This window comes from Diabrotica undecimpunctata, chromosome 1, assembly GCF_040954645.1.
Source record: "Diabrotica undecimpunctata isolate CICGRU chromosome 1, icDiaUnde3, whole genome shotgun sequence".
Taxonomy (NCBI): Eukaryota; Metazoa; Arthropoda; class Insecta; order Coleoptera; family Chrysomelidae; genus Diabrotica; species Diabrotica undecimpunctata.
Genome location: NC_092803.1, coordinates 188,957,290 through 188,977,211, shown reverse-complemented (window position 1 = coordinate 188,977,211; position 19,922 = coordinate 188,957,290). Strand labels below are relative to the sequence as shown.

Below are 19,922 nucleotides of genomic sequence, written 5' to 3'. Positions count from 1 at the left end.
AACTGGCCAAAAATATAATCTGCATCCCAAGTTTAACCATGAAAATAAAATTGCCGAAATGGATTGGCTACATTTAATCTTAAAATGAAATCCAGAACTCTCATTCCGCAAATCGGAAGGAGGCACGAACAAGGGATTTAAATAAGAAAAATGTTGCCAACTTCTTTTCATTGCTGCAGAACATCTTGATAGAGAACAACCTTCTTGATAAATCGAGAAATATAGTTAACGAAGATGAATCCGTATTTCAACTAAATAATAGACCAGTTTATGTGTTGGCAGCAAAGGGATCTAAGGGCGTAGCTGCAATTACATCCGGTGAAAAGGGTGAAACCATATCTGTAATCGTTTGCTGCAATGGATAGGGTATGTTTTTACCTCCATCATGTAATATGAAGGGAAAAAATAAAAAAGCCTTATTCAAAAATTGTTCCTAATTCCATAATTTTTATGTCACAAAACTCGGTGTACGTAACATCTGACATTTTACTTCTATGGCTAAGGAACCACTTTGCATCAAGGAAGCCTGATGGAATAGTCGGGTTCATTTTGATTGGACGTAGCTTCCATTGAAGCAGTGTGAATACATAACAGTTTGCAGAAAAAAATAACATAGTTTTGCTCTGTCTACCCAGCCACACGACCCATTATCTGCAGAGCATTTTTTAAAGCTTTAAAATACTATTATAATGCTTGTAATTCCTACATTAAAATGAATCCAAATAGAAAAATTTCGAAACTAGTGTTTAGAGGACTCCTACAAAGGCATGGGTACAAGCAGCTACGACAGATAACCCAGTATCGGGATTTAGAAGTATAGGAAACATCCCCTTGTATATTAATGCTATCCCTAAATATGCCTTTTTAATATCAGATTCATATCAACAACAGAAAAACAACGAGCGACGTGAAAATAGACCTACTTCATCTCAACCAAGTTGTTCGCACTGGCAGGAAACCACGAATTCCTCAGAAAAAACAACAGCAGAAGTAGATAAACATCAGGAACATGAACGCAGGCAAACTTCATTACAACTGGATTATGCGAAAAATTCACAGGAAATTATGTATTCTTCACCAGAAGCACCAGATCTGACTTCAACAGTGACAGCAGAAAAATGTCAAACAACTCCTGGGAAACTCCTGGATCATATTTCACCGATACCTATCCTAGAGTTAAAGTTATATTTTTAAGGAAGAATTCTAGAGCTCTAGATGAGATTTTGAAGACCAAAACCAAGCAAACTAAGAAACGAAAAGTGTGTAGCACTGACAATGAATCCGACTCATCGTTACTTATCCACTTGCAAGACGATGATGATCGTAGACGATAAATATTGTTCTTGTGTAGGGTGTGGTGAACTGTATAGTTACACTAAAAAGGACGTGCATTGGATTAAATGCAACTTTGGCTGCACAAAGACTGTTCAAAATATGAATTCATGTGTGATATATGTGGTAAAATACAAGAAAGGAGGCAAGGCGCACCTAGAAAACTTTAGACCAATCAGCTTATTGAATCACATTTATAAAATGTTTACCCGAATAATTACGACAAGACTAAAAAAAAAAGCTGGATTTCTACCAGCCCCGAGAACAAGCTGGCTTCCGCTCAAAATTTGTAACAAACGATCACCTACAAACAGTAAAAAGCCTAATGGAAAAATCGATAGAATATATACTAACCTTCTCCAGCTGATTCTCCAAGGGAAGGTAAATGGTAAGAGAGGACCGTGAAGAAGACGCATTTCCTGGATTCAAAATTTACGAAAGTGGTATAACACGACTACCACTGAACTGTTCCGCGCTGCAATAAACAAAGTAAAGATAGCCGTGATGATCGCCAACATCCGGAACGGATAGGCACTTTAAGAAGAAGAAGGTACTTATGTTCGTAGACTTTCGCAAAGCCTTCGAGACCGTGGAACTATACAGCATTATAACTGCTCTGAATAATAGTAGAATAGACTACCGGCTTACAAAGTTAGTACAAACATTGTACCAAAACTCACTCGGCGATAGGGCGACACTCCGTCACATAAATTATTTATAACGGTCCTCGAATACACCTTTAAAATACTAAAGTGGGAAAATAGAGGAATAAAAATAGACGGGAAAATGCTTAATCATCTGCGTTTTGCCGACGATATAGTACTTATTACCAAAGATCAGCGTGAAGCACAACAAATGCTACAAGAATTAGAAAACATATCTTCAACAATAGGTCCAAAAATGAACATCAGTAAGACCAAATTTATGACAAATTTGGTTCCCAGCGAACACCTAACCATCCAAAATCAAGTGGTAAAATTGACAGAAAAGTACATATATCTCGCAACGGTAATTAGAACTGTGAATTCGAAAGACGAATGGTTCACTAAGAGACATCTTTAAGAGAAACATCCCGATAGCTATGAAACGGAAGACATTTGACCAATACGTTCTTTCTATTATGACATAGATACGGAGCAGAAACTCTCACTCTCACCTTAGGTACCCAAACAAGACCTAAGGAAAAGAACAGATATCACTGATGTCGTCGAACGTATAGCTAAGATGAAATGGAATTGGGTAGGTCACATAGCGAGACTAAAAGACTCTAGATGGACCAGAAAACTAATTGACTGGCGCCCAAGAGAAGAAAACCGCAGCAGAGGACGACCACCAACACGCTGGATGGAGGACATTAAACGAATATCTAAGAAATGGCAACAAGACGCACAGAACCATGAAGAAAACTGGCGAAAAATGGGAGAGACCTATGTCCAGCAGTGGACAGAAGAGGTTGCATGATGATAATGATGATATGTGGTAAAAAGCAGAAGAATTAAGTTCACAATTTCACCCCAAGGGCCTTCGCCATTGCACCCTTATGCATGGATGAAATGGTGATTTTAATAAAAATAAATATTGTTTTTTTTAAACATTTGAAATGTCTTAAAGAAACTATGGCACTGTTAAGTTGTTGCCAATATGTTTTGTGAAAGAAGTGTATTTTTATTTCGTTTAAATAAAAAATTTCTTGCCTTATAGGTACACGGCTTAACTTTTTTGTTCACCATAACACTGATTTACCCTGTACAAAAAAGTTTTAAGACTGACAGTCATCTATGCAAGCGAAACAGGGTTGCTAAATCAAACACAAAAAGAAGAAATAAATATATCGGAAAGAAAAATATTGAGAAGAATTATTGGAGGAATTAAAGAGGTTGAGGCATAAAGAAGAAGAACCAATGCCGAGATCATGAGTCCTTTTTAAGAGCCTACAATATCAGAAGTTGTAAAAGCATCAAGATTAAGATAGTTGGGACATTAAGAAAGAATGTACATTAAGAAGAGTACCTAGGTCGACCAAGAAATAAATGGTTAGATGAAGCTGAAATGGACCTTATAGAGAAAGGAAAAATGCTTTTTTAGAAATTGGAGAGGAAAAACTAAGGACCTGAAAGAATGGAGAGCCATTGTCAAGCCATGAGCCTCAATTAATTAAGTATAATAAATTTTATTCAACTTCCATAATTTTACTAAACAATTCCGTTAGCTGCTTCTGTCTCTCCTAACATTGTCCGTACTTCTCTAAGAATCTGCATTTTTACATTAATTTTATGCATTGGTTGTTGTTTTATCGATTTCTCCTAGAATTTATCTAGTTATGATTAAAAACTTTTGCTTCTGGAAACCTCATAATTTTGAAGATCATTTTAGACCTATTAGGCTCTAATGATTTGTTCGGCTATTTTCGTCAGCTAATAAGTTTCTTTTATTACTTTAATGTCTATGACAAGAAACTTATATTTTTGGCTTACACTCTCACTAAATATTATATTGTATTCTTACATACAAGTTAAAGAAAGATGGTATGGACATGTACAAAGAATGAACAAAAGTTAGATCCTAATCAAGTGATTACGAGATGATAAACGAAAAAGGGAGAATCCAGGATAGATTAAAGTGTAGAGAAAATATTAAAGAATGAGTTGTTAAGTTTTTAAAAAGGCGGGGATAAACGTAGAATTGCATAAAGAATAAACTACACTCGATATAGTTACTCTATTTATTATTACTTAAAATCGATTGTTCATTCTTATGGGTACTTAAGGATATAAAATATATATTAACTTTATAACAAATAAATATTGATGTTGACATTATTCTGTAAGTCGTCTTTTGGATATTTTTTCGTGTAAATAAAGCAAACGTCACAAATTAAGATCACTGCTTAAAGATAAAATGTACGAAAATAATATGAAATCGATGTTGGTATAAAATGAACAGCCGTCATTTCTTAATTAATCAGAATAACGTTTCCGTCATCTTGATAAAGGCCGTTAATAATAAACGTACCCACCACTTTATCGATTTGAAAGAAAGCCAGTCATAATAAAAAGTCAATTTACGTTTTATCGATATCTACATGTTTAGTAAACACCGGCGCATTTTCCTGCCCCTTCTACGCGGCCCCGCAGCTACAACTAATAAAGATATCGACCGCAATGTAAGCAAAACAAGATTCCAGTCATTTCACGACCTAGAAATAAACATAAAAGGCGTATCTTGAAAGTTATCATGGTGACAGAGCTACACGGAATAGAGGACCACTTTATACATCACCTTTAGTTAGGTGTATGCTACAAAGGCTTTCATCTAAATGTCACATATCAAAGTGACACTGGTCCCGCCCATACCGTGCCGTCGCCCCTCCACTCGACAGCGCATTGGCCTTCGCCCAACCCAGTCTCCGTGGTAACAGCCTTACGGGGGCCAATAGACGCGAACTACGGACACAAACTCAGTCTCGTCTCGAGAGCAACACATAAAACTCATGCAATAGGATCTTTCTTTGTTGATGGTTACCTGAGTAACACGTTTTTGTTAGCGATACCGTTTGTTAGTGCGGCGATGATAAGTGTCTAGTGAACTATTGTTTTTGCAAGCTGGCAACTCACATGGCTCTGGGATTGAGCTCGGGGCTCTGCTCCGGGAGTACTGGGCCCGGATCCGGAGGACATTCGGAGACATCGTCGTCTCCAGGAATCAGTGTCCCTATCCCGGTTGCTCCGGCACCGATGCTTCCTAATCCCATGTTTGCGCTACCGACACTAAACTTTACCGTCTCCCAAGTGGCCGCCGTGTGCGAAACTCTCGAAGAAAGTGGTGATATCGAAAGACTCGCGAGGTTCTTGTGGTCACTCCCTGTCGCACATCCCAACATAAGTGAACTCAACAAAAACGAAGCCGTTTTAAGAGCAAGAGCTATAGTATCTTTCCACAGCGGCAATTTTAGAGAACTCTATTCAATTTTAGAATCGCACAAGTTTACCAAAGGTTCCCACGGCAAGCTCCAGGCCATGTGGCTGGAGGCACACTACCAAGAAGCGGAAAAATTACGCGGCAGGGCTCTGGGACCCGTCGACAAGTACCGCGTTCGGAAAAAGTTTCCGTTGCCCCGTACTATCTGGGACGGTGAACAAAAGACTCATTGTTTTAAAGAGAGGACTAGAAGTTTGTTACGCGAATGGTATCTTCAAGATCCCTATCCGAACCCGACCAAGAAACGGGAACTGGCCCAAGCGACGGGACTCACTCCTACTCAAGTTGGGAACTGGTTCAAGAACCGACGACAGCGGGATCGTGCAGCTGCGGCCAAAAACAGGTTAGTCATATTTAAAACTATAAATATATTCTTATTTTTATTTTTAATATACTTTTCTATATATTAAAAATTACAACGTCATAAAATAAAAATAAGGACCGATTTGGATTACCAATCATAGTAGATATATTCGTAAATTTTGTGGCCACAACGTACTTTTTGATATAAATTTATATACTAAAACAAATGCAATATCAACAAATAGGTCCATTCAAGACATTTATCTGATGAATGCATGTAGCTAACAAATACTGAATTATAACGCTTTTACATAAAACTATTACACAAGTTTTTTAAAAATAAATCAGTGTTGTTTTCATAATATATGAGTCTTAATTTATTTAATTATAATAATAAGGACGTACATCCTGTATATCCGTTATATTAATTATAAAATAATTGAAATGTTTTTCAGTTAGTATCATCTACCGCATATTTTTTCCATTTTCTCGGTACAAAAATAATTACACGATTATTTACTACTTTTTTTAAATATTATTGTAGAAAACATATCAAAATATTTTTTTGGACAAACTTTTATTAATTTAAACTAAATTGATGACATCTTGTATCCATCCATAAAGCATAAAATTATTATTTGTACAAATTTGGAGTCTACTAAATATTTGTAAATTATCTTTTTCTGTAGGTATATTGCATGCTGCTGATGAAAATACACTGCTGATAAAAAATAAAAACTTTGTTTAAAGTTTTCGAATCGATTTCAAAATACTACATTTTGTAAACTGATTGTTGAAGCAATGTCTGTGATATTTTATTTTTGAACTCAGCTTTATGATGGTTTATTATAGATATAGAGGAAGAATTGGTGATTTAGGATTATGGTTTTAGTTTCAATTTTTTTGCGATAAGGGTTTGCGTATTTTTTAAATTTCAATTTAAATATCAATAACAATTTTTCATTTACTATGTTCTGGAAAAATAATGGTACAATTTACAATTGTTTTAAGTACTTACTACAGATGTTGCGATATCATATATATTTTACTATTTTTATTGCTATATGATAAGCTACGGAATAAGCCACAATTTTACTGTAAAATACGTTTATTTAAAGCTTTAATTTCCATTTCGGAAATTTTCCCAAATTACAAAACATTAATAAATTAAACAAATTTTGTTGTTGTTACTTGGTAAAAACATTCTTCTAATAGTTTAATTTTATCTGACTTATTTATATTGACAATTCAGACATATTATACATTTTAAAGTAGATGATTTTAAAATGATAGTCAATATTTTTGAGTTGCGTTCCTGAAAGACTTTTTTTGGTTCATTTGATTGCATGAAATCAACTGTAACTTAAGAAAAGCTGTCAGAAAAATCATAATCATAGAAAGACACCCACGTGCAATGATGATATTGTAATTCTCATTTAGTGATCCCATAGTAAATCACGAGGAAAAAACAGGAAAAAAACGTCTTAATTCTATCCCGACATGGTAAGTATTTGGTCTTACATTTAGTAACTCTCAATTTAGTTAATATCTACCAAACTTCTATTTTAAATGTAAGTTATTTTAAAACATAAATTATGTATCCTCGATATGTTATTGACTTAGTAATAGTGGTATTCTCTGTCTATTGATTTCATCTTTTAATATAAGTTACCAGATCCTATTGCATACTGCCGAGGAATTTGGGACGCAATTGGTCAAAGAGGCCATCTGCTTCTTTAAGGACTGTACTTGAATCTTCCCATTTAAATCTATGCTCATTTTCCCATGTGTGTTTACATATATTTGAGATCTATCAAATTCTTTCTTTTTGTTACAAGATTGATGTTCACTTATTCTACCATTTAATGGTCTTGATGTCTCACCTAAGTAAAAATATTCGCGTTCACAAGGTATTTTATAAATACAACTCTTTGTTATTCCTTGTTGATTGTTAGGTTTAGTTTTAGATAAAATAAATCTCAATGTGCTTGTTGTTTTGAATATTGTTGATTTTTTGACAAGTAACAAATTTGTTTAATTTAATAATGTTTTATATTTTAGAATAAAATTGTGGCTTATTCTCAATAAAAATAGTAAATTGTATTAAGATGACACAAAAAAATAGCTTCAGGAAAATATCATTTTATTCTAAAAAAAGTTTACCGTCGCTTCCAAATAAATTAAAATTTACTAACTGAATCCCAACAAATTGCTGCCATTCGTAGAACCTATAACAGTTTATCAATTATTTATTTATAAAGCTCAACAGGCCTTGAAGGCCTAGCGATCAAAAGTTTACATTTACAAACACAATTACTATTTACACTATGTAATAAAATACATTTAATATTTCTTGTAGTCTTCCCATACATTTATTAACCACTTCCTTTCATTCACTGCTGTCCAATGCTTTTTATTTCCACTGCTCAATACTACTTTTTTGTAAGTCTTCATATACGCTGTCCTTCCGTATCTATCTTTCCTTCTTTTTTGTCTTGGATTTCGTCAGAGTACCATCATTAGCATTCTTCCCTTTCGCATTCTTTTAATGCTAAAAATTGCTCTTCTCTGCTTTTTAATTACTATGGTTATTTATGACACCTTATGTAATAGAATAAAAACAGAATAGAAATATGCTTTATTGTCTCTGAAAATTGTACAATTTTATGGACAAAGCTTACAAAAAGTCAAAAAAATATACAATCCATTGCAAAATTTAAATTGCAAATTGCATAATAAAACCTTACGAACTGGTTTACGATTAAGTTTAAGTTGCTGCATGTGATACCCAAATATATATAAAAATACTTTAGTATAGTATAAATATTAGTAGTACACTTTTTAGCTTGCACCTAAACGTACTGTAATTTTTTAGTTATTCGTTAAGAAACTCTTTCACTGAATAATATGGTCTTTCAGATAAATAGGCTTTTGTCAATTTACGGAACTTAAGAAAAGAAGTTGTAGATTTAAGTTCCAAAGGGAGATGGTTGTACAATTTTTTTGCCGAATATAATATAGATTTCTTTACTAACTCAGTGGACGAGATCGGTAAATACACATGAAAGCTTCAATTTCTGGTGAAGTAGTCATGATTAGGTCTTGCTGGAAAAATATGTAGGTGTTTACGAATGAAGCAAACAGTTTCTGGAATATATAAAGAGGGAAGAATTAAAATCCCGTGATTTTTAAAGTAGCTTCTGCAATGTGTTATTCTACTGAAGCCAAACAGATACCGTATTGCTCTTTTTGATAATTTAAAAATAACATCAGCGTGGGCAGCTGTACTAGAACCCCAAAAAGAAAGGCCATTTCGAAGATGACACTCGATCAAAGAAAAATATGTTATTTTGGAAGATGCTAAATTGATTTCCTTCGAAACAGATTTTAATGCATAGCAGGCTGAGGCTAGTTTATTACTTAACAAATCGATATGAAGGGATCATTTAAGATTGCTGTCTATAAAAATACCAAGAAATTTCACAGAATTAACGATACTCATCTGGCTGTTATTAAAAAGCAAGGGTTAAAGAGCTCCTTTATACGATAATGCTACTGTCTTCATGTTAAAAGAGTGTAAATTAGATATGGACCAGGTTTATATTTTAAGTAGATCAGAAATTATAATTGCATGAAGAGTTGCAAAATTAGAGTTCCTCCAGGTCAGGTAATACTGGTATCATCATCAAAAAGAAAAATGTTTCCATTGATTGCCATCAAGTTATTGATGTCATTTATAAGGAAAAGTAGAGGACCCAGTACCGAAGGTTGTGGTACTCCACATACAATGCTTTTGTGACTAGAGTCAGTATCATTTGCTCTATCTAGTTGTTTCCTATTCCTCAAGTAAGATTGGAATTAATGTCGTGATTTACACAATCAAAAGCTTTGGCATAGTCACAAAAAACAGTGGCAGTATAAAAATTATTGTTTAGTGCTTGATAGTCCTCATGTAGTACAGAAAACATAGCATCGCTGGTACGAATTGTGATATGATGATTAGATAAAAAGGCGAACTGACTTTGTGATAAAATGTTGCTTTCAACGAGAAAGCACGTAAGTCAGGTTTTTATGATTCTCTTAATTATTTTGGATATATTTGTAGACATTAGATTTTTCACTACTCTTATGAAGAGGCATAATAATGGCTGACTTTAGGCCACTCTGGAAATATACCTTTTCAAAGGATTCTTTAATTAGTGAGACCATAATTCTTAAAGTTTTTTATTATTCCTTCTTCTCCATTGTCCATCTTTTTCATACCCCATGCCCCATATCTATCTCCACGCTATATGTATCTTCTTTTCTCAACTTTCTAAAACATCTATTACTGATTTCTGTAGACTTGATTACCGTTTTGTAAATTCTAATCGTTGTTTTTCTTGAAACATATTTGAATTTCATTAATTCTCGCAATGCTTTCTATTTTCTTTTGCTATTCTTGCCTTTATCTCCCGTTTCTCATGTTCGCTTTCATATATCTTACACCCAGGCAACTAAATTCTGAAACTCTTTTGATGCACATATTTTCTCTATCTATTTCTAATATAAAAGTCTCTTCTTTTTCTTTATCTGTTTCCCCCATTGTCATGTATTTTGCCTTTTCCTCATTTATTGTAAATCCAAATTGTTCTGACTTTTTTATTATATTATTCATTAGCCTTTTTAGTTCTTTCTTCTTTGTCGTTAATTATGTTAGATCGTGTGCAAATGCTACCGATTTCATGTAATCGAATGAACTATTGGCAATATTATATATTTTAAAATGTATAATATAGGTATGTCTGAGTTGTCAATATGAATGAGTCAGATAAAATTAAATTATTAGAAGAATTTTTTTACCAAGTAACAAAAACAGAATTTGTTAATGTTTTGTATTTTAAGAACGATCTCCGAAGTGGAAATCTAAAACAATAAATGATTTGTGATCTACAAAACAGGACTAAAAAGATTCAGGAGAATCTTTCGCAACAATTCAATATTGCAGATAAAAATGACTTAGCACCTTCCTTTGTATTTCAGAAATATTTATTTATTTACCTCAACAGGCCTTAAGACAATTATAAACCATAAATGATAAAATACAAATGGCTTAATGCTAAAAAAATCATAGAATTACAAAATTACAATTATTTTTCGGAGCAATTCCATACAGTTTTTTTTATTTCTTTCTTCGATGATCCTTTGTGCTGTGCATCGTTCTTTCTATCCTCTACTGTGATAATTTTTAACATCTTTTTTTAGTCTCTTTTTTTCCCTGGACTGGTTTTCTGTAGAGTAATTTGAGCATTATCTCACTTCTCTTTCTTTTTATATGTCCTAACCACTCAACCTAAATCATAAACTATTCTTGACTACGACAATTAACATTGTCGTATAAAATTTTTATTTTTTCATTATTTCTTGTTTTAGATACACTTCATTTCTGTGTTAATTCCTCCGTAAACGGATCCTCCCATCTATCCGTCGGCTCTACTTCAACATTTTTTTAATCTGTTTCAAATTATTTTATAATTACTTTCTTCGTTTTCTTTTGTTGCTAATTCTGTCATTTCTTCTTCTTTCATCTATTGTTTATGAATTTTTTTATTATCCAAATTGTTTTTCATATTTCCATTGTTTTTGTAGGTTCACTAACTAGTTTTTGGCATAAAACAAATTGCACCTTCCTCTTCATATGTATGAGCAATTCCGCTAGTTTATGTGGTTATTTCTGCTTTGACGCCTCCTCCACGCTGTTGGTGGAGGAGTTCACTCCACTTGGAGTGAAGGGGTTTTGAAGAGTGACCTATTTTATGAAAATATTTTCATCTATTTGCTACTTTAGGTTATACCGGGAGTTGCTTATAACTTCGTTTTTTAATGGAATATCCTGTATATTTTTTTATTCTAGAAATATTCACGTTATTTTGAACATTTTTTGTTAATACTTCCCTATACCTATTGTAAACCGTTTTTGAGTTATAATGGTTTTATATGAAAATTACACTTTTATACCAGGTATATAAGCATTATCGTTGACAGTGTAAAGGTGCCTTTTTTGTTAATACTTCCCTATACCTATTGTATTCTGACAAAAATATCCGTTAAAAAATCCGTTAATGTTTATTAGTGACCTTGTTGTTTTTTGACTAATTTTCTGGACAAAATAATATTTGCTCATTTATGATATACAAATGATGATTTTTTTTTTAATTATAATTTACGGTGAGGGTTACAGAATAGTATCCAGAACTTGTCTTTTTTACTAAGAGATATCCTGAGAAGCCTCGACCAAATGATAAAACTCTAAAACGTTTGTTTAACAACTGTTTCCAGTTTGGTCAGTTTATAAGTAAAAGGACCCAAGTCGATAATAAAGGCTTACAAATAGATACCCTGAGATATTTTGCAGCTACTCCAAATTCATCTTTACGGTAATGTGAGCAATTGTTACAGGTATCGACTAGAACAATTCATAGAGTTTTAAAAAACATCATTGAACCCTTTATTAGTGTACACTAGCTCAACATTTACATCCTGGAGATTATGTAAGACGTGTAAAATTTTGTGAATGTGTTTTATTGATATGCCAAGATCAAGATTTTAGAAAAAAAATTATTTGGTGCGATGAATTGAAATTTACAAAAAATGGTATGTTTAACCGCTATAACAGTTACTTCTGGAGTTACGGAAATCCTCAGTTCACGTGGGATATTAAATTTCAAGCATTCTTTTTGTTTAATGTTTTTTGTGCTCTAAAAAATAATAAGATAGTCGCTCTCATGATTTATAACAACAATTTAAACGGAGAGCGTTACTGCAACATTTTACGGCAAGTAATTGTACCAGCACTATACGATTTACATAATAATAAAGCTAACAAGGCTTGTTTCAACAAGATGGAGCACCGTCTCACAATATTCGAGGAGTCAGTACATTTTTTGATGAAATATTCAGCGATAGACGGATAGCTAATATAGATCTGTTTCTCTGGTCACCACGATCCCGTTGTCACCGTTAGATTACTATATTTGGAGATATGTTAAAAATAAGGTGTTCTCTGAACCTGTCACTGTCACATTTTGAAAAAGCGTTTGACAGAGTACGCCACGATAAGCTAAGAGACGACATTCTTGAAAGAAAGGACATAGATAATAAAGATCTGCGAATAATTCTCAATCTATATTGGAATCAGAAAGCTAACATCAAAATAGAAAATGAGATATCACAAGCAATAGAAATACGTAGAGGAGTACGACAGGGATGCATTTTGTCATCGCTGCTATTTAATGTTTATAGTGAAAGCATCTGCCAGGAAACCCTTTTGCAATCAAACGAAGGAATCGTAATCAATGGAGAGGTTGTAAATAATATTCGATACGCAGATGACACTGTACTAGTTGCAAGAACAGTAGAAGAATTACAACGATTACTTACAAAGATAAATATTGCCTGCAACAATTATGGCATAAGTATCGATATCAAAAAAACAAGTATATGGCCTTCAGAAAGAACATGACACAACCAGCACATATTAGTATAAACGGCGTTCAAATTGAAAAAGTATCAAGTTACAAATACTTGGGGACTTCAATAAACGAAACTGGAGACCAAAACAATGAAATAAAAAGACGTATCGAAATTGCCAGGGCCACCTTCATAAAGATGAGGAAATTCTTCTGCAACAGAGATATAAGCATCCCTCTACGATTAAGAATGCTAAGGGGCTACGTATTTAACACGCTATTATACGGTGTAGAGGCCTGGACTCTCAAACAGAACAACATAAAAAATATTGAAAGATCCGAGATGTGGTGCTACCGTCGAATGCTGAATATAAGTCGGGTTGAAAGAGTCACAAACTTTGAAGTAATGCGAAGGATAGGAAAAGACCCAGAAATTTTGTCAACGATCAAATGAAGAAAACTCGCATATTTGGGTCACCTGATGAGAGGACATAAATACGCATTACTTCAAAATATAATGCAAGGAAAAATAGAAGGAAAAGGGAATCCAGGCCGTAGAAGAATGCCATGGTTGCGTAATTTGAGAGGTCAGCTGTAAACAAGGTCAGGATAGCCTTGATGATTTCCAATCTCCGATAGGAGTGGCACAAGAAGAAGAAGAAGAACCTGTCACTACTGAGGAATATATAATGGATAGTCTTCAAGTTCTTAACGAAATAGATAAAGAATCAATATCAAGAGCTACTAATGAAAATCTTAATAAAAGAGTTAAAAATGATTGGATGTTGATGGGTAACATTTTAAACATTTATTACATTAATAGGCTAGTGCCTATTTTCTTTGATAGCATCTTTTTAATGCTATAGGAACTAAAGATTTTTATGATATTCAGAGTGAGAAGGAAAATGCTACGAGACGAAGAAGAAGAAGAACGTAAGAGAGAACTGGAAGGAAGGAATTAGCCAGACAGGCCAAGACCCACTTAGGGTTATAAAACAAAAAAAGAAAAATATTTAATATTTTTATAATTAAACTAAACTAATTAGACCTAAATTAGACCAATTTTTCTATTGTCAATTTATTTTAAACCTTCGATCCTGATGTTGACGATTCCTCCATGTTTTAGTAGGCACTCGCACCATTCATGCAAGTTGCTATATTATTATTGCTCCACTTATGTGAATGGTTTCGTTATTTCGGGTGTACTAATATCTGTTTTAATCTTTGTGTTTTTGTTTTTTTTTTTATTTTAGTATGTTGGTAGTTTAGTAAACAACACATCTGGTATAAATAATTTATATTGTGTGAAGTAATTGAAAAAATTACGTGTCAAATGGAAAGATCATTTGATGTTAATATTGGTAGTATAGTATATAAAGCGGTAACTTACTAAGTAAAGCTCAGTGAATCACGTGTTTCGTGAGCCGGGCACAGGATTTTTTTTATTAAATAAAGAAGGAGAAATTCTTGTGTTTATGGGATCAGTAGTTGCCTGATGTATAACATCGTTTGCATATACCTAATAATCAGCTTTATGTAGAGACAATGAAGGCAACTGTAATTAGCAACAATACATTTGCTTAACACAGAAACTACATCAAATAATTTTTTTTCCAATAAGTATGAATGTTTAATGCAGATAATTTAAAAAAAAAATAAACTAAATTGTTTTTAGCATTATTTACATTTGAATTCCAATATAGGAGGCTTACTATAACGAATGGTGGATAAAAAAATGAAATGTGTGGTGTCAGCAAAAACCAATCACATGTTATACCATCATTACTTGTATAGGGACTCTTGTGTTAAGTTCTAGTGTAAAAAAGTTTGTATAAACATATTCATGTTCACATGACTTCTTCGTAAATACTTTAGTACATATTTTAATATCTATTTTTAATAACCGTTATTAAATACTTTGAATGAAATCAATTCATTCTGGCCGCTGTTTTTTTTCTTCTTCGGCCTCTTAAACACTAGAAGATATACGATCGAAATGTCGTAATAGTGAACGAGAATGATATACTGATACAGTGTATTCCAACGGCAAACCGTAATTAGTACCAACTCCGGTACTAAATCAAACCGAGTTTCTCCCGATCGGTACGAAAATTACACGAATAATGAGGCTAGGTATCAAGATATAATAGCTGCATAGGCGTGAGTTGTGTAAACCGCCATTAAAAAAATCCGGTAGTACCATTCAATAGGCAGTATATCAAATGGAGGGTTATTATTATTGTTGGTTAAACTGACGGCAGAGGTACTGTTTACGTCAGGACTATCGCTACTGGATTCACTGTTATTATACAATCGAAGTATTTAAATTGTTACTCTCGATGTCAGATTTGAAATTCCTCCTTGGGAAAAAAAAAAGCGATAGAATTGATTAAAGGGCAAGATTTTTTAAAATCTGATTCACTAAAATCTAAGCTTAGTTTATATAGCTTACTCGGAAAGAGTATCACGGAAAAGTCGTATTGAATAGCGGTATTAACATTGATTAAAGAACACAATAACAGTCCGGACATCCTTTTAGAGGAAGTGGAAGCAGCAATAATATCTCTAGAGATGGAAAAGCTTGTGGTCCAGATGGAGCTCAATCAGAGATCATCAAACTCTTCAATGAGAACTTCAGGAAAGGATTAACTGTCATTTTCAATAAGATATGTAACACTGGAAAAATACCCAAAGATAAAATAATACAATATCACTTCTTGTATATGATAATACTAAAAACATGAAATTGTTGTAGATGAAACTCACATTTTATATCAAACAATACAGTATGTTAATTTTTCTACATCTATACCTTATGCTTTTTGATATTGGCCAGGTGGGCCGTTTTATATCAACAATACACTATGTTGCGAAACTTGTAACGAGTGAAAGGGGTGGAAAGTATCCAAAGTATCCCTATGTCTAGAACTTGTAGTACAACCAAAAAAGCAAGAGGCCAAAAAGTGCAGTGATTACAGAACAATAAGTCTCGCGATGTAGAGATATGAACTGTGTATATGCCTGCTACATTATAGATCAAGACCTCTAACATACCAAAATGATGGAGGTCTTGTCAGATAGTGGCATTGACAGTAAGGATCATGAGTATATTGAGAAATATTCTTAAGTCAACAAAAAAAAATTAGATGAAGTGAAAATTCTGGGATTCATTATTCATTAATTATTTTTTGTCTGACTATTTGGTTGATTCTCTTGTATTCGTTTTTATCTTTGCTTCTAACGTCTTTTCTTTGGTCCACGAGGTTCCATATTTCCTGTATCATGCATCCTTGCTTTTTTCTATTCGTACTGAACTTAATCTTGTTTCCTAAACATTCTTTAATATACTTTGATTCTCTTTAGTTTTCTTAATATTTTCATTTTTATTAGGTGTATATTTTTTGGTTAGTGATGCTATTTGTCCTTATATGATAGGTATTTTGCCCCGGCAACTTTTCTATTTTTAAATATTATGATCGCGGCCATAAGTTGTTATATTCTTATAATTATGCTTAATAATGAAGTTCTCAGTTAAGTTCTCTTCTAAATCTACAACTGCTAAGATTATATCACAGATTCTCATATTTTCATCCATTGTGGTTCGTTAATGACATTATTCTATTATCCAAAAAGGTGGAACATAAATATCTCAGAAGACTTTAATAAAAAATCAATACATAATACCGCGCTTTCCTATTAACATTTTCGTAATCATTCATATCATTGCTCCTAACTTCACTGTTATTGATTCGACGTACGTATACCAAAATTTCCAAGAATAATCAAAACATTCCATGTGTTTAACTTGTAAACATTGCTCTGGAATTCCTATCATTAACGATCTTATCATAATGTAATTACGCGGTATAGTACCAACTACAAAGTAACGATTATGTAGTTCTTACGTACCAAAAGACTTTGCGCGATGTTTTCAATTCAAAACCAATCAAAGTAACATTACACTCATATCATCATTTAGTTAATTGTAATGATGCCTAAATGTCTCGTAATAAGAATGTCCATGTAATGGTAAAGCTCGACGGCATGGCTCTAGACCACCGGACTTACAAATATTAAAAAGAACGTATCCTTTGGATTATATGATTAAGGAGTCAACCATTATTTTTATAATAGTAAATATCTGAACAAATGATCAGAAAAAAACGGAATATCTAGACTAGAATGTTGATTTGAAGATGGACTTACTGTTACAAATAAGATGGTAATTTGTGATGGTGAAATGATTTTTTATAAAATTATTTTAGATATTCAGATATTACAAAGCAAAGGGAAATAGGACATACAATGCAGTTACAGCAGGATGGACAAATAGAAGAAAGCAAGTGGTGTGTTGTGTAATAAAACGTAGGCCTTACGTAAAATTTTCCACCAATTTCTATTTTGAGCTTCTTGCATCCAATTTATGGTCGTTTTACATCATCAGCTCCATCTAGTCGGTGGTCGTCCTCTGTTTCGATATGCCTTTTGTCTTGGTCGCCATTCCAGAATCTTTTTGTCCATCTATCATCCGTCAATATCCGCTATTTTTTCAGCTGCATCCGTGATTCCTGCTTTTTTTCTTTTTTCTAGGCTTGGTACTAATCTCTAATGGTAATACACAACATTGATCTTTCCATAACGTGTTGTGGTAACTCTTATTTTATTTATTGTTCCTTTTATCAGAGTTAGTGTTTCTACAGTATATGTAAGGACCGGTTAAATACATTGGTTAAGAACCTTTCTTTTTAAACAAACTGGAATAGACTGGAAAATGTTGATCAATCTACCAAAGGCAGCCCATGTGTGACCTATCCTTCTTTGTACTTCAGTTGTCTGATTATCTCGGCCTAAGCGAATCTCATATCCTAGTTATTTGTAAGCTATTACTTGGTCGATGCTATGGCTTTCAATCTGAATTTTATTGCTGACTACAAGGTTGGTCATAAATGTTGCCTTTGAGGTGCTAATTTTCAGACCAAATGTTTTTATTGCGTTATAGAGCGTTTTGTAGCTTTATTAACTCTATCAGATATGATAATTTATGTCATCGGCAAATCTTAGGTTGTTCAGATCGTCTTCATTTATATTAATTCGCATATTATACTCTCATACATATTATCTTATTAAACACAACATTAAAATTAACAACCAAAGTGATAACAAATAAACTGAAAAATTATAACTCTAGCAGAAGAACAACAAGGTTATAGGTCGGGAAGATCATGCACCGACGCTATATTTATAATGAGGCAAGTGCAAGAGAAATCATTAGAATACAAAAAACCGGCATATCTATGTTTCGTAGACCTTAAGAAGGCATTCGACCGGGTTAAATTAAAGGACGTTATCCACTTATTGTACGCAAGGGAGATACCTCTAGGAATAATCAAAACGATCGAAAATAACTACCAAAACAACACAATAAAAGTAAAAGTAGAAGAAAAACTAACTGACTATTGAAGATGCCAATGGAATAAGACAGGGAGATTCCCTGAGTCCTCTATTGTTCAACCTGATTTGGATGAAATAATAAAAAAAATAAGAACCAAAAAAGGATATCAAATGGGAGAAAAACAACTTAAAATAATCTGCTATGCAGACGACACAATACTACTCTCTCAAAGTGAGGATGATTTACAGCGTATGCTGCACCAATTTATTATAACCGCCAGAAAATGTAACATGTTAATTTTCCCAAAAACGACAAAATGCATGGATATAACAGCAAATTTACTCAGATGTAAATTGGAGCTGGAAGGTGAGATAATAGATGGAGTTTAAATATCTAGGCATCACATTATCTAGATACGGAAAGCTCGAAACTGAAGTAGAAGATTAAGTAAATAGAGTAAACAGAGCCACATGTTGCCTGAATAAAACAATATGGAAAAATAAAAATATCGGGAAAGAAATGAAAGGCAGAATTTACAATACAGTCATCAGAGCAATAATGACATAAGTGGCAGACACACAACCTAACACAGAGAGGACAGAAATGATGTTAGAAAGACACCATGGGACAAAAATGATGTGGGACAGAGCTAGAAGTACAGATATACGACGTAGATGTACTGCGGAGAACATCAAGAACTGGGTAAGAAATAGAAGAGTACAATGGAACGATCATATAAGCCGAATGACAACAAATAGAGTAGTAAGACGGCAAGAGACGGATTCCCAGTAGGAAGACCACGAAAACGATGGAACGACAACTTACTGGAGGCCACTGAAAAACAGACAGAGTCATGTCTACATAAAATGATGATGAAGAAGAAGATATTATCCTCTCGTAGTATTCGCTGGAACATATATTCGAGTACAGCTGTAAACAATTTCGGAGAGATAGTATCACCCTGTCTAATCATAAGTTCTATTTGGAATTTTTTGGTATCTTTATGAAGTCGGACACAAGTTGTACCAGTTTCGTAGATGCTCTTAAACTGTTAATCTGATTAATATGATACTGAATGTTGATCAATGAAAAGAAACACGAATACAGAATCAAAGTTTGGAGTTGATATTGCGAGTAAACTAGTATCGTGAGGTCTTTTCCTGGTTTCTCCCTCATGATTTACCTAACACTAGGGATCACCAACAGAATAATTTTACTGTCATCATTGCATGTGGTTGTTTTTTTAAAGACAAATCACATGTTATGATTTTTCTGACGGATATTTTTAAGTTAAAGTTGATTTCATGTATCAAATGAACTATTTTTCAATAAAATCGCCCCAGAAACGCAACTCAAAAATATCATTTTAAAGTCGTCTACTTCAAAATGTATAATATAGGTCTGAATTGTCAATATGAATGAGTCAGATTAAATTAAATTATTAGAAGAATTTTCTACTAAGAAAAAAA

At 33.3% G+C, this 19,922-nt stretch overlaps 1 protein-coding gene across 2 annotated transcripts in view; it reads left to right on the top strand.

Moving 5' to 3' along the window:
- Nucleotides 1-4,784: 4,784 nt before the first annotated feature.
- Nucleotides 4,785-19,922, top strand: part of Optix (optix) — a 183,503-nt gene continuing 168,365 nt past the window's right edge. For both annotated transcript variants that reach the window (XM_072520823.1, XM_072520822.1), the window contains exon 1: nt 4,785-5,653. In XM_072520823.1, coding sequence (XP_072376924.1) covers nt 4,947-5,653 — 707 coding nt within the window. In that variant the 5' untranslated portion in view covers nt 4,785-4,946. The remainder of the gene's footprint in view (nt 5,654-19,922) is intronic.